The 27,368-nt window shown below is 36.6% G+C and overlaps 1 protein-coding gene across 1 annotated transcript in view; it reads right to left on the bottom strand.

Annotated features, from left to right (window-relative positions):
• The window catches only part of dnajc17 (DnaJ (Hsp40) homolog, subfamily C, member 17), a 43,287-nt gene extending 18,050 nt beyond the window's left edge, over positions 1-25,237 (bottom strand). Inside the window, exons 1-8 of the mRNA XM_046856329.1 lie at positions 25,095-25,237; positions 20,041-20,110; positions 6,105-6,163; positions 5,710-5,797; positions 5,385-5,467; positions 4,064-4,178; positions 3,544-3,593; positions 1,037-1,114 (exon numbers count right to left, since the gene is read on the bottom strand). Of these exons, the coding sequence (XP_046712285.1) occupies positions 1,037-1,114; positions 3,544-3,593; positions 4,064-4,178; positions 5,385-5,467; positions 5,710-5,797; positions 6,105-6,163; positions 20,041-20,110; positions 25,095-25,172 (621 nt within the window). The 5' untranslated portion in view covers positions 25,173-25,237. The remainder of the gene's footprint in view (positions 1-1,036; positions 1,115-3,543; positions 3,594-4,063; positions 4,179-5,384; positions 5,468-5,709; positions 5,798-6,104; positions 6,164-20,040; positions 20,111-25,094) is intronic.
• Positions 25,238-27,368: the final 2,131 nt, after the last annotated feature.

Below are 27,368 nucleotides of genomic sequence, written 5' to 3'. Positions count from 1 at the left end.
GGTCACTTGTCATGGACAAGGGCTAACTGAGTTATTACCAGAGACTTTATGTTGAGCAAGGAGAAATTCTTGAGGTTTCTGAGAATCTAAGACTGCTGGGAATCGATGTTCATTCGTTGGGAAAAGTCCGGGAAAAAAAAACACAATTGGACACCAAGGACCACAACCTTGCCAAAAGTGACAAAGGAGAAGACTGCCAAATGATTCATATTTCATATATGTAACTTTTCCAAAGCTTTTATGGAGGGTAAGAAGTAGAACTAGTGTGATTGCAGCTAAAATGTCCGGTTCCAAAACATACAGAGACCCATGCCAAATGAAGACTACAGAGTCCAGCACTTTTTTTGCCAGTAAAACCTGGCTGCCATCCTATCAAAACTCATTACTTAATTCCTCTTGCTTTTAGAGTACTTATAATCCTTCAAGACACCACTGGATCATGATTTCTATAAAAAAATATTTTTAACAAGGAAAGAAATCATGTGTAATCAGGGATATCTCTGACCTTTTCAGTAAACTCCACTCTATAATGCTAACAAACCTGCATCTCTGCCAGGAGGTCTTAGAGTCAGTTATGTGCTTCATCAGGGTGGTACGCATGCTGCTGTGTTGCATGAGAATAGCACATTTCCCAGCAACTCCCCCGTTAGCACTAAACATACCAGCAAAGACGGCTAGTGAGAGTGGCGTGCAACTCTTTAAGAGGGCACTTGTAGTGCCCTCGGCACATTTCGCTACTACAAAAAATTTAATGGCGCTCGCATAACGGGGAAAAGTAACATGTATTTAAACAGTTGATGTCATGCAGACCTGAAAACCTGAGGCGCTGGACACCAGGCCTCGCTCATTAGGAAGAAAAACAGATTGTTCATGCGTAAGGACACTTTCTCACACTTGTTAAAACAGGCTGCGGCAGTCCATCCAGACTGGTGTTTGTTTTAACGAACTGAGTCAACACAGGTCGGGGAAATTTATATCGATTTGTAGGTAAGGTGATGCAAGAATGTTGGATGTGGAGATAAAATCAGTGTGTCACCTTCTGAAGGAGGCTGTGAAGAACTTCCTGGGAATATCCACTGTTTGTGTCATCGTCTTTTTTACACTTCCACTTTAGCTGAAAAAGAGAGCGAGCAAGAGAGAGAGAGAAAGAGAGAGATGCCAAAAATATGTCAAATTCAATTTAACATTTAACAGGGCGAATAAAAATAAATAAATCAATCAAATTTTTAAAACTGAACACGATGATTAGCTATTTATTTAAAATTGCGCTGGGTAAGGAGATGAATATCACCGTGCATAAAGAGATGGGATCGAGGTCTTATTTCATTGCCCCACAGAAATAATTGTAGAATGACAACATGAAGGCAAAGCTGCTGTTTTTTTGTTGTTTTCTTTTTAATTGACCTGAAACTCAACAAGCCTAAGCATTCACAATAAACTATAAACCTGAAACGAAAGGAAGGGATCGATTAAACTAACATAGAAGCCTGGGGTACTCACAGCAGTAATTCACCTGTTAATCACTGGATATTTGAATGAAGTGCTATCAGTCACCAGACTCATTTACAGATGTCAGTGCTGCAGTCAGATGTTTTTCTTTTTTTGGAAAGAAAGTGTGGATAGCATCTGGAGAAATCCTTTATAAAGTGCCATGCTAGTAACTGTGGTGAAGTATATGAATGTTGTTTAGTGTTTGTGGCAGTTCTGTGTTTTGTGTGCTAATATTATCTTGAAACTCTGCGTTCTTTAATTAATCAGCCATTAAAAACAGACTTAACTGTACCCTATCATTTACACGTATACACTTGTGTTACGTTATGCTTCCATTTTTCCGGAAACTGTCATTCTTTCTAATACATAGCTGAAGCAGCGACAACTTCTTCCACTTCATTCCATTATGTAACTGCTTTCTGAAATACTATTATTATGCTCTTATGAGGTTTCTTATAAGAGCTTCTAAACCAATTCCGATTTTAAAAAGGGAACAGCAGACATTTAACCGATGCTCCGAATTCGAAAAGGACATTTTACAGGTTGAACAACAATCCAAGTCACATGTTGATATTCTCTGGCAATGTCTTCAGTACATTTCAGACAAATCAACCATATAGTTACAAATGAGAGCAATATTTTCTTTTCCTTTTGCAGAACAAAAGTAAACACTCCACACGAAAAATAACACTACCTCACGTGAGATGGTCGGGCTCTGGGTTTAAAGCACATTTTTTTAGGTCTTGGTGAATGATGGTTTTCATCAGAATCGCCCACAACACACCAGAAAGACGGTAATGCTCTCAATGCATAATCGCCCAAAACACATAAGGATTCCATGCTCCATATAAAAAAAGATAAATACTATGGATATAAAAACTAACCAAATGTAGAAAGGTTAGATTTACAGGTTTTTGTAATGTAAAAATAAAAAGAATAAATCAAGAATAAAAAATTGTATGATAATTTTATGTGACGAACAAGCAAATTGTACGGAAATAAAATTTTGAAGGGGGGTGATAACGGCAACACAGCACACCACGAGTATAAGAACTTTTTATCTTTATCTATACTAACTTTTTATTCCACTCTTGCTGGCAAAAATGCTCCAGCTCTATCAAATTTAGTGAATCTCCCATGTATAGCCCCCATGAAGTTATTCTGTAGGGTTTTGATATGACTAAATCAGGGTTCTGACATCTGGGTCATTCCAAAACATAGATCTTCTTCTTAAGCATTGTTTTTTGCGGTGAAAAACTGAATTTTTGGTGATTTTGGTGCGTTTCCAGTTTAAAAGAGCTTTTATCTACTCAACCTATCCAAGATATGTGACAAATAAAAATGATATTTCTCACATACAGGAAGTGACCAGCACTTTACAAATAATCATGTAGCTCCTCAATGTTACTATAAATCTGTTTGCAGCCTCCTTCATGACATTTCCTCTCCTCTCCTTTTTGATGTCACCATTTTCTTTACATGTTGATGATGGTGTTCATGGTGTTCCATGGTACATTTAATGCTAAGGAAATTCTTTTGTACCATCTCCTACCCATTGACAATAAGATTCTGGTCATTGCAATGTTTTTTTATTATGACATTCTGTTGGTTCATATATCACGTAATGGTAAAAATAATGGTCAAATTAAACGTTCAATTTGATATAGAAATTGATATTCAAGTAGATTAAGATATCCAAATTTATTAACAGTTATTGTGTAGTATACCAGAACTTCTGGGTGATGGCACAAGGAGAACAAGTCTTACTTGTTAGTTAAATTGTTGAGTCATAGAATCATTGTCTTGGACGCAGGATTAAGGTTCATTTGAAGAGAATTTGTCGGAAATTAATTTTAAACCTTCTGCCTTTTTTTTTGGTTTCAACACAGGGCCACACTTTTTTTCATACCATCCACTTAATCTGCCTTCATCAGAGGCAAAACATACTGAAAAAGCACTTTGCCTGTGTTCAATGAATATGCTTGTTTTAATACATTTAATTATGTAATGTGAACCCCTCCCAAAAAACAAGTTAAATATCTAACAATATACCTTTAATTTAGGTGTGACTTTTCTGTTGCCTTGCTGCACTGAGGAAAAATCTGTCATATGAGAAAATAGGAGCAGAGAACAAGAGAGAGAGAGAAACAGAGATACAGTTAATCCAGTGTCACTGTTCATTAATCAGTGATTTGATATTTAAGTAAATAACAATGTGGGGTTCATGTAAAACAGCAAACGACTCTTTTCTACATGTGTTGCTGTGCGTTTTATCCTCAGTTTTTCATACAATCTCACACTTCCACAATTCATCTGCTTGAACTATTCTCGGCTTTGTGTTTCCTTTCTGACATCCTGTTTATTTTTAATATTCTGAGGTCTTTTTTATTTCTATTTTTTTTTATTATCAATTAACATGCTCTGTATCAAAATAAATAAAATAAAAAACCCGCAATAACAGTGCAATTTTTTTATCTTAAGTTGGTTTGGTTTATTAATTGCATGTGTACAAAATGTTTTGCATTTGAGTTGGATATTGCATAAGTTCCAAGTAATAATAGCACGTAAGTACCTGCATGTGTGGACTGAGTGTTGAGCCTCCACTCCCTCTCTTTCTGGATTTGCTCTCGAATCAGTCTCTGCTCTTCTTGCAGCTGTTTGGAGCCCTCTTCTCTCAAGCGGGCAATCTACACACAGACAGACACACACACACACGACAAAATCAAGTCAACAGACTTCATTCACTGCAAAGACGTACGTCATATTAGCCTGAACCAGCACACAAATCATGCTTACATAACACATCAACGCATACTCACTGCTATAGGAATTTTTAAATCTGACCAAAAACCGCAGTGTACCATGTACTATGCAGAACCATATGAACTGCAATAACCCTAAACCTTGCCTCTTAATATGGAACACTGCCACCTACTGTCTGTCATCAAATTAGGCCTCTACATATCTAAATTCAAACCAGGTTTGAGCTACAGAAGGACCTGATAAAAATTTCACTCCGCAAGCATGTCAAGAATTTCATTCATTATTCTCTCTGAGTATAAAGCGAACTATTCTGCTGCTTGACCACAGTAAGTGTTCATAAAAGATTAGCAAGTAAATCATGGACACCATGTGACATTCATGTGGAGAAATAAAGGTTTGAGCCAACAGACTGAATGAGCATGAAGGAAGAGAAAGATCAAGAAAACTAAATTCTTTGTTTAGCTGAAGATGGGACAGTTTAAGGGGAATGAGATACACTGATGATCGGCAGCAGTAACTTACTCCCTTTGCCTTAAACCAGCTTTGTTATTAGGAAAAACATTAGTCTCATTCCATTCTAATGATTTTAAACCATATCAGCGCTAATGAAAGAAAGAACTCATTCATTCATTACTTGAACAATGATACTACTATGTAGGCAACTTGGTAGGAGGTCTATTTAAGCCATAAAACATATTTTTATTGAAATTATCACATCATATCACAATACAGTTCTGTAATACACAATTTGTGTAAGTTTTGTAACCCGCAAATACAGTATTTTCTCTCATTTAAAGTTAGTTTGACGATACTTTAATTCATATGATAATTTATGCATTATATGTGTTATTCTATTTTATTACTATAAAAATAAATGTGATTATCTAAAAAGGGAAAATTACAATCAGATTATTTAATTTTCTACAAATATCTTATTTAGTTGTTAAACTATTAATATAACAACATAAGTTATAAATATATAATGATGACATCAATATATCAGAAATGTGTGGCCCCAATAAATGGTATCAGAAACCAAAATGCCTGAAATGTTTTTAATTTCTTTTAAATTTTGAATTGAAGGCACATTTAAAGAAGGCACATTTGTTGGCCCAAATATCAGTTCTTACTTCTTCTTCTAACGTCCGTGTGATTTTAAATTCCTCTGTTTTCTGAGCATCTGCCTCTGCTTGCCGTTCACGAGCCTCCAAGTCTGCAGACCAACATACCAAGAAAATAAAATAAATAAATAAATAAATAAATAAATAAATAAATAGATAGATAAATAAATAAATAAGTCAAATAAACATAACCTGAAAGTATCCAAGCAGCACAGCACAAAATCATTGAATTCAGTAAGGAACTCATTGGAGAATTGTATCTTATAATAAAATCTGACGAGATCAAAAAAAGCTGAAGAGAGATATGAAGGCTGCAGAAAAAAAGATATGTCACCTAGTTTGATCTTTTTCCTCTTGTCATCTAGTTTACTGTTTCGCTCCTTGGCTTTTTTCTTGGCAACACGGGCCTGGTCATAGAGAGCCTGTAAATGATGCATTCATGATGAGGAAACGACATAAAAGCTGGATTAAAGTAAAACCTAAAAAACATTTGCCTTCTGTTCAGGTAATTTTCATGCATTTTAAAGCAGTGCTTAAAATAACAGAACTGTTTTCAATTATTGGTATACAATACACTTGTACTTGAAAACACAATATCACCACTATTACTGCAGCAGTTTCTATGTTATTGGAAAAGGAGCGCTTGGCATAATGCTGTTTTGTGTAAGTGTCAGTGTGGGTGTTGGATAAGCAGTAGTTCATTGTATGAGGTTTATATAATTTTCTTACCTTTGCTGCTGCATCAGTCAGCACCTCGAGGGCCTGGGAGAGCTGGTGAAAGAGATCAGCTGTGTACGACAGACAACAATGAACAATCAAGTACAATTAAACACAGCCCTAGTTTACGGTTAAGTTTAAGGACAGTTGTGCCTGTGTGTCTTCTTCGCACGAAAGACAAAACCATGAAATCACCATTCAAAACATATGTTTGACTGACGGTTACCCGTGTGGAAAGCACAAAAAGAGAGAGAGAGAGAGAGAGAGAGAGAGAGAGAGAGAGAGAGAGAGAGAGAGAAAGAGAGAGAGAAACTGAGAACAGAGAAATACTAAAAAAAACTTAAATGGAAACATTGTGTGGTGAGCATATGGTAACTTGACCACATTTCACACGTGCACATTCACAGCTAAATGAGGGATCTTAAATAATTATAATGATCGGGTGGGCAATTTGCGAGTGGCTCATGTTAACCCACATTTGGAGCATTAAAAGAGAGCACTCAGTCTCACGAAAGCCGTTTCCTTTAATGATGGCCTGCCGCTTTTCTCACGTAAACCTGGGGGCCCCCTGCCGCAACTCCTATTAAGGACTGTGGAGGGACCTACAAGAAAGGGGTTCAACACAAAGACCCCTCTACCCTCTCACACACCCTAATTCCAGAACCTACTCTCCAGCAGCAGTTAAATTACTCTCTTCTGGCATGACTGCTTTTCTCCTTCTCACTTACAAGTGATGGAGATGGAGCACGCACACATCCCAAAGCACCTCAAAATTACTAGGCCTGTAGGCTAACCTGAGAATTAAACTAAACAATCGTTAAATCTACAAATCATACACATCTATTGTAACAACTAAAATAAGAATTAGCTGTGCTACCTTCAATTGAGTTGAGGCAAAAATAATAAAAAAAATTGATCGTGCTTAAAGTCAACTGAGTATGTAGTTTTGTTACCTTCCTGAAGAAAGATCATGTTCTGTCCTCTTAGTTAAATGATGCTGTTTAAACTCAGATTAGAATTGTTGTGCAGTGTGCCAAACACTTGATTATGTATCATGTTCTTTCTTCCTCACATGAAAATGTCTGTGAAACCAATCACTTATGTTATAACAGATAACACTTGTTAATTCAAAAGACTATTTTTTAATTCTCTTAAGAAGTTCATAATTATCAGAGCAAACCCCATCTTACAGCTCAACAGCTTCTGGTAGTGAACCCAGACCTAAAACAAGCTATTTTGCATCGACCCGACTGCATCCCAAACACCACAGCCATAAGCTCGGCCACCCATTTGAGTTCACTGAACATTTTTTAAAACACCTACCGCAGTTGGATACTAGTAAAGGTGCGTGGCCAGTCGACCATGTGGTGCTCTAACACACATGCTACCAGAAAGGATGGCAAAATAAATCCAATGCCACCTTCTGTGTCATTACAAGAGGCAGTCAACTCTGAGTCGCACGCATCCCTGTAGGTAAAGGTGGGGTGTGTGCAAGAGGATGTGCATGAATATCCCTCGTTCACTGTCACAATCTAATTCCGGGACAAAAGCAAAGAACAGAGGTGGTAGACTTCATCTCATCCCTACACAGAAACTGAGAACAAATTGGCCCTAAGTGAAATGACATGTATGTCGATGGGTACTGCAGCACTGTAGCATGTGTGAAAAATCATGGCATGTGTGGCCAGCATATGTCATGTGATGGAACCAATCATTATGATGCAATTATGATATTAAAATGAGATATGAATCATCTCTATTTCAGCTCTATGATTGGATTTTTTTACTAAAAATATTTTCAAGGGGTACTTTCTTCTGTTTTATGTGTTTAAAAGAAAACAAGCCTGTTACTGATGAAAAACTACAAAATTCACATAACTGCATGATTTAATATTAATATCCAGCAGTGTGCAAATGTTATAGAGAGTGTTTTAGTAATTTGTTTTTATTTTGTTATAGATGTTTATTTTCTGACTGCATTACTCAGTAAGTACAAAAACATTTTTCTTTTTCTGAACATTACCAAGAAAGATTTAATGTTAAGTGAAAAATGTTTGTATGCCAGCAAAGAAAGAAGGAAATTACATAACATCACTCATACAAAAAAAAAAGAAGCAATTTTATATATTATACATTCATATTAAATTTCAAATTTTAATTACACAACAAATACTTTGCCCATCTAAAATGTATATATATCAGCTATAAAGAAATACAGCACCAGGCCAAAAAAATAATAAATAAAAAAAACCTGGACCATCCTATAGTTTAATAAGCTTATGCAACATCACAACATTTATTTCTGTTCACAATTGCATTAATTTCTCCCCAAGATCTTGAGAAGACCACTGCGTAACAGCTTCTCAAGCACTTCCTAAGGATTCTGAATGGGGTTAAGATCAAGACTCATTGGTGGCCAATCTATGTGTGAAAAGGATGTTGCATGCTTCCTGTCCCACTTGTAATATGCCTGTGCCATCAGGGAAGAAACAGATCCAGTGATGGAAAAAACACGTTATTAAGTATATTCAGTTTAAGTGAATCACCAATCACGATCATTCAAGATTTTTTTCCGACCACATTCCGTTTTCAAAAATGATGGTTCACCAACATCTTTCCAGGATTTTAATAATGCACTGAATAGTTCTTAATCCAATTTTATTCATGTCAGCAATCTTCTTAGTTGTTTTCTTTGCTTGATGCAAGCCAATAATGTGACTCCTCTGAAACAGAGCAACATCTTTCGTTTTTTTCACGACCACAAGATATGTCTTCTGACATTATTGCATAAGAAATAAGAACCTACTCATCAATTAGGGTTTAATAACTTGTTGCCAGCTGACATATTAATCCCGCGGTAATTATCCAATGAAAGCCTCCTACCTATTCGCTAAGTTAAATCCAGCCAGGGTATTATTCTTTTACAGTACAGACCAAAAGTTTGGACACACCTTCTCATTCAAAGAGTTTTCTTTATTTTCATGACTATGAAAATTGTAGAGTCACACTGAAGGCATCAAGGGCTATTTGACCAAGAAGGAGAGTGATGGGGTGCTGCGCCAGATGACCTGGCCTCCACAGTCACCGGACCTGAACCCAATCGAGATGGTTTAGGGGTGAGCTGGACCGCAGAGTGAAGGCAAAAGGGCCAACAAGTGCCAAGCATCTCTCGGGGAACTCCTTCAAGACTGTTGGAAGACCATTTCAGGTGACTACCTCTTGAAGTTCATCAAGAGAATGCCAAGAGTGTGCAAAGCAGTAATCAAAGCAAAAGGTGGCTACTTTGAAGAACCTAGAATATTTTTCAGTTGTTTCACACTTTTTTGTTATGTATATAATTCCATATATAATTCCACGTGTTAATTTATAGTTTTGATGCCTTCAGTGTGAATCTACAATTTTCATAGTCATGAAAATAAAGAAAACTCTTTGAATGAGAAGGTATGTCCAAACTTTTGGTCTGTACTGTACGTATCAGTGTTGAATTTATTTTAGTTTGAAAAATGTACTAATTTTCCAAAAGATGTGTCCATTTTTTTTTTTTTAGATAAAGCTACTGCACAGTTCATTGTGTTGCATGTATGTAATTACCGACTGTAGCTGATCTATAACTGGAAATGAGTAGAAAGGGACCTTCATAGGACCAACTTAGTGCAGATATAAGTTCTGTTGTGAATTGTGCTTAGCAGTGCAATATCAGTAACACAGAAATGGAGTGGTAGGAATTGTGATCAGATAGAGACTACACATGGACTAATTCCACACCTTCACCATGTCTGATAGTCCACTAGCAGCAATAAGCCTGTGTTGATTTCTTTCCACTTATAGACAAGATAGATGAAGATGGCAAGTTGCACATAGCAACAGATTTTTATTTTGTAAACGTGCAACAATATAGTCTTTAAAATGCACCTAAGCGACAGTATTGGCAGTACTGTACTCGAACAGTAAAATATGATAAAAAATATATATATTAATTAAAATTAATTTCAAGACAGCCTACATTAATTTTGAGAGTCAGTTCATGGGGTGTCCACAATAAACCTTGTCTCTCCCCCTTTCTCTGCCCCGTTCATGGCTTCCCCTTGTCGTGTGAAAGCATAAATGACATGCATCTGAGGTTGTATTATCTACAGCCTACTCGGTTTTCGTTTCTGGGAAAGCAAGCCCCGTCTCATTGGGCTCTGAACCTCCATTACCCCCTCGTTTGCTGACTTAATCATGATTCAGTCGCGGTGTCCAGAGACCACACGAGCCTCAATCGAAACCATGCCGTGCAGCTTCCTTGTCCAAGGTGCAGATTCCGGTTTTACGTACACTGAATTACAATTCGGGGCCTGTTATGTTCTTGGGACTATCCCAAGGGACCCGTGGTGTGGAGATTTAAGAGAAACTGCCTGGATTTGTCTGAACCACTAACCACATTTGCCACAGGCCTTTGTGAGTATGATGCCTGGGTTAAAAGAGGAATTCAATTCAATCTAAATATGTTGGAATGGCTCCATATGTTTTAAAAGAAGAAAAAATAAGACTTTTTAGGAGCCACACATAATCAAACAGTTTCTAATTGCAATCTAGTTTTTATTACGGGAGGTAACTCTTTCGGCTTTGAACTACTGGGTCATGGGTTTGATCTGTAATCAGTTCGGTTTGACTGTAAGTCACTTTGAATAAAATCATCTCACAAATGAACAAATGTAAAGGTTAAAAGGATGTGTAACATATTATTCAATCAGCATCCTGAAAACCCCACCAGCACACAGTCTAGTGTTCATCAAATGCATCAGCTAAAGACAAACTTTAATCATTCTTCCATTTTTTTTTTACATTTTAGTATCATATTATTGATATACACTATTTCAGTAGTGATTATGGCAAGACAATGTCAGACAAGTGCAGTTTAGTACACAGTAAAATATGCTACACTGAGCAGCACCAGAATAATAACATCAGTCACAAAACAATTTCAGTTCTGAAACCTGACAGGTTCTGTGAATTAAGTCATTTTATGCCACAGGAAAAGAAAAACTAAAACCTGTCTGCTCTTAAATGACCAGTAAACAATGTTTAGCTGTGGAACTGATAAGTGAAAAATCTTTTATCTTCTGATCGACTAAACCTTTTTGCATAGAGGCCTAAAATCAAACATGATCGAGTGCCTTAAATCTAAAGTGATGTTACATTATACCAATCTATATTATATGAAAGTTACCATGTTTCTTCTTATTTTATAATTTCATGAAACAAAAAAAACCATCACTCTGTAATCTACTTAACTAATGCAGTTTTTCTTCGAAGGTTTAGTTACTTAGAAACTTATAGTACAGTCGTAACCAAACATTTTGAGAATGACACAAATACACATTTTTACAAAGTCTGCTGCTTCAGTGTTTTTAGATCTTTTTGTTAGATGTTATTATGGTATATTAAAGTAAGTTTTATAATTTCCTAAGTGTCAAACACTTTTATTGAAATCACAGTCTATGCAAAGTGTCAGTATTTGCAGTGTTGACCCTTCTTTTTTTAAGACCTCTACAGTTCACACTGACATGCAGTCAATCAACTTCTGGGCCACATCCTGACTGATAGCAGCCCATTCTTGCATAATCAGTGCTTGGATTCTGTCAGAATTTGTCGGTTTTTCTTTGTCCACCCGCCTCATGAGGATTGACCACAAGTTCTCAATAGGATTAAGGTCTGAAGAGTTTCCTGGCCATGGACCTAAAATGTCAATGTTTTGTTCCCCGAGACACTTAGTTATTACTTTTGCTTTATGGCACGGTGCTCCATCATGTTGAAAAAGGCTTTTTTTATCACCAAACTGTTCTTGGATGGTTGGAAGAAGTTGCTCTCGAAGAATGTTTTTGTACCATTCTTTATTCAGGGCAGGTTTTTTTTAGGCAAAAGTGTGAGCGAGTTCACTCCCTTGGCTGAGAAACGACCCCACGCATGTATGGTGTCAGGATGCTTTAGGTGTAATCTTACTAGCAACAATATCCTTCCCGGTGAATTCTTTTGGTGCAAAACAATGCTGACTGCTCTGGTTAACAGAGCAAGAACAATGATTTCAAGCACCACCCTCCTTTTAAAGGTTCCATTCTGTTATTTTAACTTAATCAGCATGAAGGAGTGATCTCCAGCCTTGTCCTCATCAAAACTGTGATGCGAGAATTGTTGACATGATGTCAGCTGGCCCTTTTGTGGCAGAACTGAAATGCAGTGGAACAGTTTTTGGGTTTTTTAGATTAAACTCATTTTCATGGCGAAGAGGGACTTTGCAATTAAATATAATTCATCTGATTGCTCTTCATAACATTCTGGAGTAGGGCTGGAGCTATCAAATATTTTAGTAATATTTTTAGTAATTCTACTGATTATTTCAACGATTAATCGAGTAATCAGATAAGCAGTACTTTTTCTTTTATAAGAGTAATACTAAATATAGAAGAGAAAATAAGACAGTAATTCATTTTCTTTTTAGAAGATTTTATTGCTGAAATTGAATAAAAGAATATCTGTGAAAACTAAACACATTTAGTGCATTTATTTGCCCTATTACATTAAATGCAAATACAAATATCTAAATAAAAAATGCATAAATTAAAATATAAAAAAAAATTCAGATTACGGTTAAAATAAAAAAAAATTAAAAATTAAAATTAAATACGTTATGGTGTTTTATTTATGTTTTAGTTTGAAATGATCCCAAAATGTGGAAACTTTTAGTCGTTTTCTTTGGCCTATACCCTATGGAAGCCCGTTTTCAGCACATAAAAAAATAAAAATAAAAGTTTGCCTAATTTCGACTTTTTTAAAATCTCAATTCGGAGTTTATTTCCCATAATTCTGACTTCATTCCTCGCAATTTAGACATTCCTGGTGCATCGGCAAACAAACACTAATACCCATGTTGTCGGCCTGAAGTTTAAGGCTGTTGGTGTATAAACGCGGCTCCTCTGCTTCATGTCATGTTCTGTCTCCTCCATAGCTGATTGTTCGACAGAGTTCTCTCCAGAGATCGAAGGCTTTGTTTGATACCATTTGATTCTATTGAATGTAGCCAATTTCACTTTCAATGTGTAAAGCTTTCTGGCACTCCAGATGAGGTGACGCTGCCCGACTTTCTAAAAGAAAGTCTGAATTGCGAGAAATAAAGTCTGAATTGCGAGAAATAAAGTCCTAATTGCGAAAAATAATGTCTGAATTGCAAGAAATAAAGTCCTAATTGTGGGAAATAAAGTTTCTTATTGCAAAAAATAAAGTGCGAATTGCGAGAGATAAAGTCAGAAATGCGAGATATAATGTGCAAATTGCGAGAAATAATGTGCGAATTGCGAGAAATAATGTCTGAATTGCGAGAAATAAAGTCCTAATTGCAAAAAATAAAGTGCGAATTGCGAGAGATAAAGTCAGAAATGCGAGATATAATATCTAAATTGCGAGAAATAATGTGCGAATTGGGCAAAAAATGTTTTATGTGTGGCGGAAACAGGTTTCCATATGAATCTTCTCCTCGCCTAGTTTCCTCCCTTTTTTTCCCTCCATTTTTCATTCTGCAGCCTCTTCTTCTAACTGTCCAGAGTGCTCCAGAGTTTAGTGGGTGGTGTGTCAGTAATAATGGTCCGTGGGGAAACACAATGTGCTATGTGTAGTTAAATGAACTAACTAAAGCATCAAGGCAAATAATTTGCCTCAATGACTTGAAATGTCAAATTAATCCAGGAATAATTTCAAATCAAAGGTTACCTAGTTGGGTCCTAGTTTGAGCTTTTCTGCTCTAGACACATGTCTTACTAGTTTCTAAGTTTAAATAGTCATTTAATTGTAGATATCTTTTATCTAGAAAAGAAAAACTGCCAACAGATTTATTTTTTCCCATTATTATAATAATTTTATAATAATAATAGGAAATACTACATAAAGCTGACTATATTTAATGTCTTCTTACTTGCTCTTTGCTTTGTCTTTTATATTTTTACTTTCTGTGCTTGTAAAATAGTGCCTCAACCACTAATGCCACCCAGGAACACAAGACCTACTCAATGAGGTGTTAGTGTGAGAGAAAAACTATTTCATTTATAGATTTACAACTTGGTAGCATTTGCTCGTTTCCAATATCTGATGCCAAAACACAAAAACTTGTTCAGCCTGTCTAGCAATTTTAAAGGAAGTTGTCAAATTAAGACAATTCTTATACATAATAATAATACTCATATATGCCTTAATGTTAAATGTCTTATTAAGCTAATTGGATATATTGTATTCCAGCTTCCAATAAATTTAAGGTGGATGAACACTGACCAAAGAACATCTGATAATCACACTTGTCTTGCTACCTTGTGTCTATAAAATGCATCAGAAAAGATTTCTCCCATGTATATGGAAAACGCATCATGTCAAATGAAATTATAATAAAATTCTGCACTATAGTTGGTCAGGCTGTTACTGGCAAGAAAAGCACAAAACTAAAATGTTATGGCTGAGTGTTTCAATAAACAGTACAATAGAAACGTAAACTTCCTGTTAAATCTAAACTTCCTGCTTCAAAGGTTTTTCTGTTTAACATGTATATAAACTATGTAGTGGTTCTGGTCCCACAAGTACCAGAGAGCCACTGTTGGGCCACAGACTAAGAGATTAACCCTAAAAGTGCACAGTTTTGTGCAAGGATTGGATACTTTCTCACTTGTAAACTGCTTTTAAAAAAAAAAAGAAATTATATTTTTTATATACGGTGGTACCTTGACCTACGAGTGCATTTATGTACAAGTTTTCCGAGGTACGAGCGGTCACCTGGTCGATTTTTTGCTTTGTTACACGAGCAAAAAATTGAAGTACGAGCTCGAGACGCCGCTGCTAGATGGAGAAGCGAAGCCAGAAAGCGAAGATTGTGACGAAAATTAAGATGAGCAAAACGAAAAAGTAAAAAATTTAAAGTTTAGGGATACGTAGTGTACAGTAGTGATAGAGAGTACCAAAAAATCTAGTTTTCTCTCCTCCGCCGCTTATTGCCTCTCCGCCTAGGCATATATATATATATATATATATATATATATATATATATATATATATATATATATATATATATATATATATATATATATATATATAGGTTACTCAATAACTAGCTACTCAAATTATGGGTTAGCGTAAGATAACAAAGCCGCCTGCGAAATGGCGGAGAATACAGGGTCGACCAGCAACAGTAAAAAGTGTGTGTCCCAGGTCACGGATGAAGGTGAAACATCAGCACGGTACTCAGAAACTCAGGTTGCGCAATCAACCCGCTCGCGACGTAATAATGGATTTAATTAAAACGGTGCAAACACTAAATCTAAAAACAGCACATAACAGCAACAGTAAATTATTAAATTTTTACTAACTGTTGTGGTTTTCAGTGAATGCTTATGCCTTTGTACACCAATGCATATATTTTCCTTTCTTTTTAAGCCCGTTAGCTCGCTGCGTTTCTCCGTTCCATTCTCTTTTTATAGCATTTGTTTACTACAACTGTAACCTATCTGTTTTCAAACATGATTTACTGTAGCTTTACTATACTTTTAAAAGCTTGTTTTCATGTTTCTTCTTCTTCTTTCGGCTGCTCCCATTAAAGGGTCACCACAGCGGATCATTCGTGTCCCTGTCCTCTACATCTGCCTCTTTCAAACCAACTACCTGCATGTCTTCCCTCACCACATCCATAAACCTCCTCCGTCCTGGTGGCTCCATCCTCAGCATTCTTCTACCGATATACCCCATGTTCCTCCTCTGCGCATGTCCAAACCATTCTAATCGGGCCTCTCTTACTTTGTCCCCAAAATGTCCTACATGCGCCGTCCCTCTAATAAATTAGTTTCTAATCCTGTCCATCGTCGTCACTCCCAATAAAAATCTCAACATCTTCAGCTCTGCTACCTTCAGCTCCACCTCCTGTCTTTTACTCAATGCCACTGCCTCTAAACCATACAACATCGCAGGTCTCACCACAGTCCTATAAACTTTCTCTTTAACTTTTGCAGATACCCTTCTATCACAAATCACTCCTGTCACTCTTCTCCACCCACTTCACCCTGCCTGCACTCTTTTCTTCACTTCTCTAACACACTCTCCATTACTTTGCACTGTTGAGCCCAGGTACCTGAACTCCTCCACCTTCTCCACCTCTTCTCCCTGCAACTGCACCACTCCACTGCCCTCCCTCTCATTCACACACATGTACTCTGTCTTACTCCTACTGACTTTCATTCCCCTTCTCTCCAGCACAAACCAACACCTCTCCAGGCTCTTCTCAACCTGCTCCCTACTCTCAGCACAAATAACAATATCATCCGCAAAAAAAGTCCAACTGCAAACAGGAAAGGACTCAAAGCCGATACTTGATACAGTCCAACCTCCACCTTAAACCAGTCTGTTAAACCAGTCTATGGAGACTCCTGTCTGACCTTTAACCAATCAGGCATTTTATTATAAATTGGTTTAAAAATGTAAACTGTTGATGTTCACAAATGTTATTAATTATAAACGACTAATAAAAGACGACAAGCAATTCTATGTTTTGCATTTCTTCCCCTCTCCATACAAAATTGTACTGAACCGTGACTTAAAAATTAAGGTACGTACCAAACTGTGAATTTTGTGTATCGTTACACCCCAATATATATATTATATTATATACATATAATGGAAAAATACTATAGAAATGATACTATAGCTTGTATAAGCAGTACAGATTTACTGTCCTCTGAAAAGAACTCAACATACAACCATTATTGTCTAAATGACTGGCAATATAGTGATTACACCCTAAGTGATAACAGCTGTACAAAGCCACATGATCTATTCATCATGTTCATGTTTTTGTCTGCTTCATAGGACCATACATATTTGTGTATCTTGTATTAGAGCAGTTAAGATTTGGTGCTTTGAGTACAATTCTCTTATTCTGACCACTGTATGTTCAACATTGCACCTCATGGTAAATACTATCTGAGGATATGAGAAATTAAAGATCGGTAAAACCCTGAAACTGTGTTAAAGTACAGTGGCCAGGATCATACAGAGGTTTTCCAAGATGGGTTCCACTCTGAACAGACCTCGTAAGGGTCGATCAAAGAAGTTGAGTCCTCATGCTGTGCATCAGGTGCAGAAGCTGGCTTCCAAAATACAGACTCATGAGTGCTGCAGCATTGCTTTAGAGGGTGCAGAAGTGGAAGGTCCACTTATCAGTGCTCAGACCGTACGCTGCACACTGCAACAAGTCGGTTTTCATGGCCGTCGTCGCAGACGGGAGCCTCTTCTGAAGCTGTCTTACAAGAAAGCTTGCAAACAGTTTGCTGAAGACGACCTGTCCCCGAGCATAAATTACTGGAATCATGTCCTGTGGTCTGATAAAACTAATATAAATTAGTTTGGTTTAGATGGTGTCCAGCATGTGAGGTGATGCCCTTGTGAGGAGTACCAAAAAAATTGTGTCTTGCCTAGTCAAGCATGGTGGTGGTAGCATCATGGTCTGGGGCTGCATGAGTGCTGCTGGTACTGGGGAGCTGTGGTTCATTGAGGAAAACATGGATTACAACATGTACTGTGACATTCTGAAGCAGAACAACCCTTCCTTCAGAAATTGGGCTAAACGGCAGTTTTCCAATATGATAATGACCCCAAACACACCACCAAAATGACAACTGCCTGGAAGCTGAAGGTAAAGGTGTATGCCTCCAGACCTGAACCCTATTGAGCATCTGTGGGCATCCTCAAACGAAAGGTAGAGAAGCACTATGTGTCTTACATCTGCAACAACCTGTGCAGCTCTGGTAAATTCCATTCCCAGGAGAATTAGGGCAGTGCTACATAACAATGGTGCTTACACTAAATACTGACACTTTGACACGGTTTTTACATTTACTCACTTATTTTTGGCAATTATTTAGACATGAATGGCTGTATGCTGAATTATTTTCAGAGGACAGTAAATCTGTACTGCTGTACAAGCTGCACATTGACGACTCTAAAATATATCCAAAATTTCATTTCTATTGGCCCTAGAGAACATTATATATATATTATACATACATATACACACACACTCACTTACTGGACACTTTAATAGGAACACCTGTATCTCTGGTTAATCATGCAGTTGTCCAACCAGTGAATCAGCTGACAGCAGTAAAATGTATAGAATCATGCAGATACATCTTAGTGACCTTATCTGAGACATGGATGTTGGCTGGTTTGAATATTCAAGAAACTGATCTCTTGGGTTTTATATCTTCTCTCATTTTAAACAGCCATTAAAGACAGTTGAAACACATTGAAATGCAGTCATGTGAAAATTTAAGTACAACCCCTTTGCAGTCTATGCTTTTATGTATCAGGATATAAACATCAGCAGGTCTTAGAATTAGGTTAACACAACCCCAGACAAACAACACCACATTACATATTGCACCATGTCACTATTTTACAAAAATAAAGACAAAATGGAAAAGTCACAATTAAAAAAAATTCTAAATACCCCTTTATTGCTTCCATAGGAATTAGGAGTCTAAAAAGCAGCCAGGAGCTGTAAATTAAATGTCCTTGATCCATTGATCATCAGCATGTATGACCACCTCTAAAAAAGACTCTATAAAAGGCCTCAGCATGTTAAATCTAAAAGTTCCTGACAGTACAAATAGAAAAAGACTCAATAATAATGGCTTGTTTGGAAGGGTTGCCAAGAGAAAGCCTCTTCTCTCTGAAAAAGAACATGGAAGCATGGTTTAAGTTTGCAAAGTTACATGTAAACAAATCAAAGGCCTTGTGGGATAATATTCAATGGACAGGTGATACCAAAGTGGAGATGTTTGGACAGAATGCATAGTGCCATTTTTGGTGAAAACCAAACACAGCATTTCAGCATAAAATCTTCATAGTAGCTGTCAAGCACAGTGGTGATGTGGTTTTGATTTGGGCTTGATTTGCAGCCACAGGACCTGGGGAACTTGTAGCAATTAAGCTGGCCATAAACTCCTCTCTATACCAAAGTATTCTAGAGTCTAATGTGAAGCTGACTCCAGACCTCAGACCAAGACCAATAAACAATCGTCTGCAAACCTAAATGTTCCTCCACAATGATGTGAGAAACTGATAATGTCATACAGAACATGATTACTTCATTTATTGCTGCTGAAGGTGTTCTACAAGTTTTCTTTACATAAGGTGAACTTTTTCACACATAGATTCTCCATTTCAGCTCAATCATTCGAGAGAGAAAAAGACTCTTTAATATGTCAGGTGTTATTTATCTGAGGTCATATTTACCCAATACCAAGACATGCTATGGACCAGATAATTTTTATTATGTCCTGATGCATAAAACCATAGGATTCAAAGAGAGAATGTACTTCAATTCACACACGACTGTATTTCTGCAATAAGCACAATTATTGAGACACTTTTCACAATATGAAATCTAACTGAGTGGAGACCCTTCTATAAATTTGAACATTACTGTACCGATCAGTAGTAAGAACACCGACTGGCAACTTGTAAATGTAGTAAAACACCTGGTCACTTCCATCAGATTCTGTGCCCACTGTTGTCAAACCCAAGGTAGGATTTGGCTGTTGCAGACCATTTGCCTTAAGGCTCAAAATATTCCGAGATGTTTTTCTGTTTACTAAAACTGTGAAAGACGCTTATTTGAGTTCCCTTCCTGCCAGCTTAAAGCAGTAAGAACTTTTACCTCTTATATCAACCATATTTTTTTGTTTTTAACACAGTTCTGTGAAAATGTAATCGACATATTTTGATGTAGAAATTAACAGTAGCCTGATCTGACCATGATTTTTGGCATCGCACTGCAGCCCATGATTGACTGATTGGACAACTGCATGGATGTGCAGGTGTATTACTGTTCCTGTTAATGTGACTATTGAGTGCATGTAGAAATGCAAAACCAACTCACCAGCTTGAGGATTATCTGGATTCTTGTCTGGATGGCATGTTAATGCTTTCTGTCTGTAAGCTTTCTTGATCTAAACAAGAAAAAAAAAAAGACAATTAAATGAAAGAATCATCAAGCAGGCCACAACTGTGGTTACAAAAACAGTGTACTGTATGTGGTTCATACGGAACTTATACAGCCAATTACTCTCCTTAAAAAAAACTTATTTTTCACTCCACATCCTTTTGTCTTAGAATACTTTGTGCACGTTTTACTATGTCTCAGAACACTGAAGGACTGCTTTTCTTGGGATGTGTTCAAGCCACTGTATGCTTCTTGGCAAACAAGATCATGATAAAATTTCAGACTCTATTGTTATTCATGCCATTACTGGCAAGAACAGCACAGAACTAAAACAGTATAAGGGGGAGCAATCACGGAAAGGGAGTGACAAACACAGTATGAAATATTCTTGAAATTACACAAAAAAAGGTGGTAAGAACGGTTCACCACAAGTTTATAATGGCTTAAGCCGGCTGAATGTTACAACTTTCATTCACTCCATATTTAACCTCAAAAGTTACCTCAAAGCCAAAATGGGTTTGACAAAACACATTATTATACTCTTTCTCTCATACACACACACACCCATGTTTGTCTTACCCTCCTTACAAGGACCTTCCTTTGTCATAATTATTAACGTAGATATGTAATGCGATGCCTACACCTAAATTGAATTCTAACGATACCCCAAAAAAGCCAAAGGGAAAACTTTTTATATAAAAGCTGCAATTTATTAAACAATAAGCACAATCCATTCCCTGTGGGGACGAACCAAATGTCCTTACAAGGTCAAAACTGTCAAATATTCTTATCCTTGTGAAGACACTGAGTCTTTACAAAGCTATAAACACACCAATATAAGCTTTTCATAGCTTGGGCTTTTTGCCCAGAATTTTCAATTATCCAGACTAAATACTGAAATTATCATAATTCTTTTGGGAAAAAATTCCTCCTCGTGCATACGATAAGAACATTTCTTTCATACATGGTAGGAACGTGATGCTGCAAGTCAAAAATGGGTTACACTTAACAAACTGTAGTGAACCTCCGGCAGTTTTAAACAATTTAGACTGCATGTATTATCCAATTGTTTGTGACATTAACGACAACATGCTTTTGATTAAAACCTGACGTTTATTGCTAAGGAGGTGAAGGCAATGATGACTAAGCATTCTGAGTGACACTTAAAGTTCAGAAAGGTTTTTCAATTTATTCTCAGTGAAAAACACAAGGACCAGGAGGCACACAGCCTAACAAACCATAACAAATCCGACAATAAAACAAAAAAGGAACATGCTTGTCACTTTCTCTGCTCACTCTCTGAGCGATTTCCTTGTTGTTCTTTCTTTTATTTGTGTGTTTGGATGTCTGTTATTCATCACACTGCCTCTGTCGACAAGGACGAGTAAATGAAAGTGTGTGATGTGACTGTCATGTGATAATGACAGTGTTCAGTGTTTTGTATACAGTAGTTATCCATTTGTTTTTCTTGAAGTTCCTTTCTTATTCAGAAAAGAAAGACCCAAACCTCCTTGACAATGCCCTTATGCACAAAGCGAGATCCATGTTACATTCGTTATTCGTTACATGGGTTCAAGTTAAAAGTATTGAGTGGCCTGATATAGAGCTCTGACCTTAACCATATTGAGCACCTTTGAGAGTAATTAGAACACTGGCTGCACCCCAGGCCTCCAAACCCAACATTAAGTCAAGAGGCTTTTATTGTCATTAATATCTTTTCAATTCAATTCATGTTTATTTGTAAAGCGCTTTTAACAGTAAACATTGTCTCAAAGCAGCTTTACACAGATAATGTGGTGATTAAAAGTAAATATGTTCTTTGTAAGTAAGTTTGTCCCTAATGAGCAACTGTGGCAAGGAAATACCTTACTTTACTAACATTAATTAATAACTTTAGCTGAATCAGCACAATTCTCCACACCACACTCCAAAATCTAGTGAAACATCTAACAGTGTAGGTTATTATAACAGCAAATAAAAAAAAATAGGAAGAGGATGTTAAAAAAAAAACATAAAATGATGGTCTGTGTCCACAAACTTGTGTGTATACAGTGTTAATATCCTAAGCGCGGAGTGAATTTTTACAGTGTTTGTGCATGCATTTTATTGTATATTGCATAACTCTCATAATTCTGTGTAACACTGAAACTTTCTGGAAGGAAAGACAACTATGGAGAGCTGAAGAACACATGCACCTTGAGTCTGTCAAGACCAAACACACGTGCCTTTATCCTAATAATCCAACAAGTCACGGTTCCGTTGGTTGGCTTTCCAAAACTAAACATCGTTATCATTTGCTGGCCTTGACCTGGGAAATTACATGCTTCCAGCAGAGGCACTTCGAGACACACTTCCCATTCTTCTTTGCTTACACTGTTTACACTGTCTCTACTTCACCATACAGTTGTGCTCTGCTGGGGAAAAGCAGAGCGTTTTCCATGAGGGATGATCCATATCTGTGTCTGAGCGCAATTACAGTAAATTTTAGATTAGGTGCTGACCTAGCCAACTAATGCTAACCAATACTCGCTAGTTATAACAACTCAGACCAAGTTCCACAGTACTATATCCTATATAATCTAGATCCGCAGATAAAGTAACAGCATTTTGAAATATTTAGAAAGAATATTGTTCAATATTCGGCATGAATACATTGCAAGACAGTCAATAAGTGCACTCGCTCTCCCATGGCACTGTTCTTATTGATCAGGTGGTTCTTCATGAATTTTCTACAATGGGAAACTCTGCATACTTGAACATAAAAAACATTTTTGAAAGAAATCCATAGCTGTTATAACTCATAGGCTTCAGTGTTGAAGTAAGTTGCTGTGGTCAAGGTTTGGAAAATGTTCGTTTTATAATTTAATGTTTTGTCATTTTCTTGTTTTTGTTTACTTCGAGTTTTCCAGAGAGAAAATGAAAAAAAGAGAGAGGTGTATTGTTTACGTTTGCTAGATTGTACAGACTGGCATGGATCTGAATTTGTGTTTTGGTGCTGGGGGTAGAGACCACTGCCTAACATGCCACTGTTGGGTTGAGATCTGTCGACTAGACATCACAGCATAGGATTTTTACAACTTTCCATATGCATCTAATCATTCAAGGAACCCTTGAGTCCTGTGAATGCGGGGGTGGTTACAGGTTTACATCCTGGAGGAGACCACCATAATCAAAGCAAAATGGACAATTCTCCAGAAAGTGTTTGATGTCAACCTTATTTCATATACTTTTATTCCAAACTGTCTCACTATCTATTATTACATTTTGATATATTGTGATTATGCATCATATGATTGACTGCTGCATTCAATTTTAAATGTCCATTTTTGAGAACCCCTTCGGTGAATCATTCTGACCACACACCATGCACACGAGCACTGCAGGTTTCATGGTAGAAGAGTGCCACCTGCTGACAAAGTACTATAAAAGCGTTGAGCTGACCTTCTTGATGCATCTTTAACACTGAACACTGCTGACTGACAGCATTTTCTTGTTTCGAATATAAAGCGCTCTGGTCTCTAAACAAGCTCTCTCAGTGGTCACTAAGTGGATCTCAGGACCACATCAGCATACTGAACGACTTTGACGATGATCAGTGCATCTCCAAAATGGCAGTCGGTGTGTTTGTTTCTGTTATGCCCGGGTTACTACCCTCCAAAAAGTAGTATAAGGAAGGCAAAACTGTGAACATTTGATTTGCATGTGAAGCAAAGTCTAGTCTGTCTGCTCAAATCCCACAGAAGAGCTACTGCAGCACAAATTGATGATAAAGACAATATGATAGCAAGATATCAGGACACTGTGCATTTTTAGCTTACTTTATACGTGGCTGTATAGCTGTAGACTGGCATCCGTGTTCATGTCTATGTTATAACCCTTCTGTATTATATATACCGACTGTATTCCCTGATGGTACTGGCCACAATGTTTCCCGCCACATTTAATCTGAGTAAAACTATAGTTCAAGGTGATGCCTGTACTGTAAATTCCCCAGTTCTCGATCCATTTAAGCATCTGTGGGATGTGCTGGAGAAATAGGAAGTGGAGGCCCCACCATACAATCTATAGGACTTAAAGGATTTGCTTTTAACATCTTTGCACTAGAAAACACAGCACACCTGCAGAGGCCTTGTGGAGTCGACAACTTGAGTCCGTTTTGACGGCAATATTAATTGCATAATGTATAGTGCTTTTAACAACGTCATTGTCTCAAAGCAGCTTTACAGAGATACAAAGTTGTATAAAAGTTCAGTGCCTATAAGTTTGTTTCTTATAATTATGAGTTTATTCCTAATGAGTGAGCCAGTGGTGGCTGTGGGAAGGAAAAACTCCCTGAGATGGCATGAGGAAGAAAGCTTAAAAGAACCAGACTCAAGAGGGAACCCATCCTCATCTGGGTAGCACCGAATGTCCAATATTACGCAGCTGGTAAAACACTATTCTATAATTAGTCACTATTTCTATTCATTGTCTTTATCTACTTGATAATGACATGAGATATACATAAGGGACATGCATGAAAGTTAACGGATCTGCCAGTCACATAAATCAAGAGCCATGATAAATTGTTCTAGAGGAAAATGACAGAGTTGGTGATGCCTATAATATACCCAGATCTCAAACTAATCAAACATCTATGGGATGTGCTGGACAAACAGGTCTGACCCATGGAGATCCCACCTCAGTCTACATGACTTCTAGGATGTGTTTGTGACACCACAGCACACCTGAGGAGGTCTAGTGGAGTCCATGCTTCATTACTGCTGCTTTGGGACAATGGCCATTGTTAAAAGCGCTATATAAATAAAACAATTAAATCCCTGAACTCCACTCTTAACACATTGAATGTGAAATGGTGGTTTGTTAATTCACTGTAACAGTGTTTCCGGTCCCGCATGCAGCAGTTCTGCAGGAAGCCCGAGCTTCTCACTGCTAACTAACTAACTCAGCACCATGAGACTTAACAATCACTTCCGACTTTTTTACTGCACCTCTTTCTGTGTCGCTGTTTCTTCAACTCCGAGTAAAGCGTACAGGTCCAGCTGTAACAGTTCTTTTGTAGAAGCCATTTAAACTACAAATAACGTCATATACGTATACCTATTTTGAAAATGTAGCACACATTAAACGCTTCCGGTTTACGAAAAGGCAAAATAAAGGTCTTAGAATGCGTAATTGTATTTAGTATATCCATTATTCTGTATATACGCGCATTCACCTGACAAATAATATTTAGATTTTGGAGCTCTAATATAAAATACGAGGGCTTTTTTATTTATTTTTATTTATTTTTTAGAAGAAGAAATGTGCTACAGGTGACGTAGCGTGATGCGAGTGACGCAAACAGCCAATCTGATGAATAGAATAGAATAGAATAGAATAGAATAGAATAGAATTTATTTGGCACATATACATTACAGCACAGTGAAATTCTTTCTTTGCATATGGGTCAGAGCACATGGTCAGCTATGATACAGTGCCCCTGGAGCACAGAGGGTTAAGGGCCTTGCTCAAGGGCCCATGAGTGGCAGCTTGGCGATACCGGGGCCTGAACCCCCGACCTTCCGATCAGTAAATATTTAGTAACTTTAATAAAACCTTCACTTACCTTTTACTTTACAATTGATACACAAAGATACAAAAACATAATAATTATAATAATAATAACAAAACATCAAAATTTTAAGTCCATGGCCAGGAAACTCCCCAGACCTTAATCCCATTGAGAACTTGTGGGCAATCTTCAAGAGGCGGGTAGACAAAGAAAAACCCACAAATTCTGACAGAATCCAAGCACTGATTATGCAAGAATGGGCTGCTATCAGTCAGGATGTGGCCCAGAAGTTGATTGACTGCATGTCAGTGTGAACTGTAGAGGTCTTAAAAAAAAGAAGGGTCAACACTGCAAATACTGACACTTTGACTGTTATTTCAATAAAAGCTTTTGACACTTAGGAAATTATAAAACTTACTTCAATATACCATAATAACATCTAACAAAAAGATCTAAAAACACTGAAACAGCAGACTTTGTGAAAATTAATATTTGTGTCATTCTCAAAAGTTTTGGCCATGACTGTACTAACATTAGAATTAGTGGAAGTATGAACAGTAGTATTAATACTAGTAGTAGTAGTAGTAGTAGCAATACTAGTAAATTAAGTTGATTTAATAATAATAATAATTATTATTATTATATTTATTATTATTATAGTAGTAGTAGTGGTAGTTGTAGTAATATTATTATTACCATTATCATTATTGTTATTATTATTATTATCAATCGTAGTGGTAGTTTAGTAGTAGAATTAATAGTAAAGATAGTAGAAGTATTATTATTATTTTTATTTTTATTTTTATTACTATTATAAGTGATGGTAGTGGTAGTAGTAGTAGAGATAGTAAAAGTATTATTAATATTATTATTATTATTATTATTATTATTATTATTATTATTATTATTATTATTATTAGTGGTGGTAGTAGTAGTAGTAGTAGTAGAGATAGTAAAAGTATTATTATTATTATTATTATTATTATTATTATTATTATTATTATTATTATCTGTAGTAGCTGTAGTAATAGTTGTTGTAGTAAATTCAGCGCCCAGCAGATGGCAGCATGTGCTTAAACCTACACTAAAAATCTTTCGTAGTTTTAACAGTGCAAGAATGTAAAATAGCAACGGTAAAATCCTGTAAATTATAAAACATGAAATTACTGTTTATTAAACAGTTACCTACAGTTAATGTTAATACAAGTAAACTTCTTACTTTTTGCCTTAATGCTTTGTAAAACTATTCCCTACATTAGTTTACTAGTATAGTCCACTTGAAAGAGTGGAAAAAACAGATGTGTGTATTGAGACACAGATGAACTCTGCTGTTAACAAACAGAATCACTGAAGGAAAGAACAAGAAACAAAACTACAGACAGTTACAGCATTAGATGAAATCAACTGAATTAAAACAGGATGATTAAACAACTCCAAAATTTTTAGCTTCACTTATTATATTCTTTATTTCTGTCAAATGTCTACAAACCATTCTTTGAGACTTAACAGGGGTTTTTAAAAATGCATCGTGACCTCACCATTTTTTTTTAGATCAGTGGGTGCTTTAGTTGGGCTCTTGAACCTCGACTCTTTCACATGAGTTTTTCTCTGACTGTTAAAAGAAATTGTAATTTGGTGGTTTTGGTTTTGGTTTTGATTATTGGTGGTGAAATAATCATAACCTAAAGCACTTCTTTTTTTGTTTTTATGG

The sequence above is a fragment of the Silurus meridionalis genome, chromosome 8 (assembly GCF_014805685.1).
Source record: "Silurus meridionalis isolate SWU-2019-XX chromosome 8, ASM1480568v1, whole genome shotgun sequence".
NCBI classification, from domain to species: Eukaryota; Metazoa; Chordata; class Actinopteri; order Siluriformes; family Siluridae; genus Silurus; species Silurus meridionalis.
This window is presented reverse-complemented; position numbering and strand designations above follow the sequence as displayed.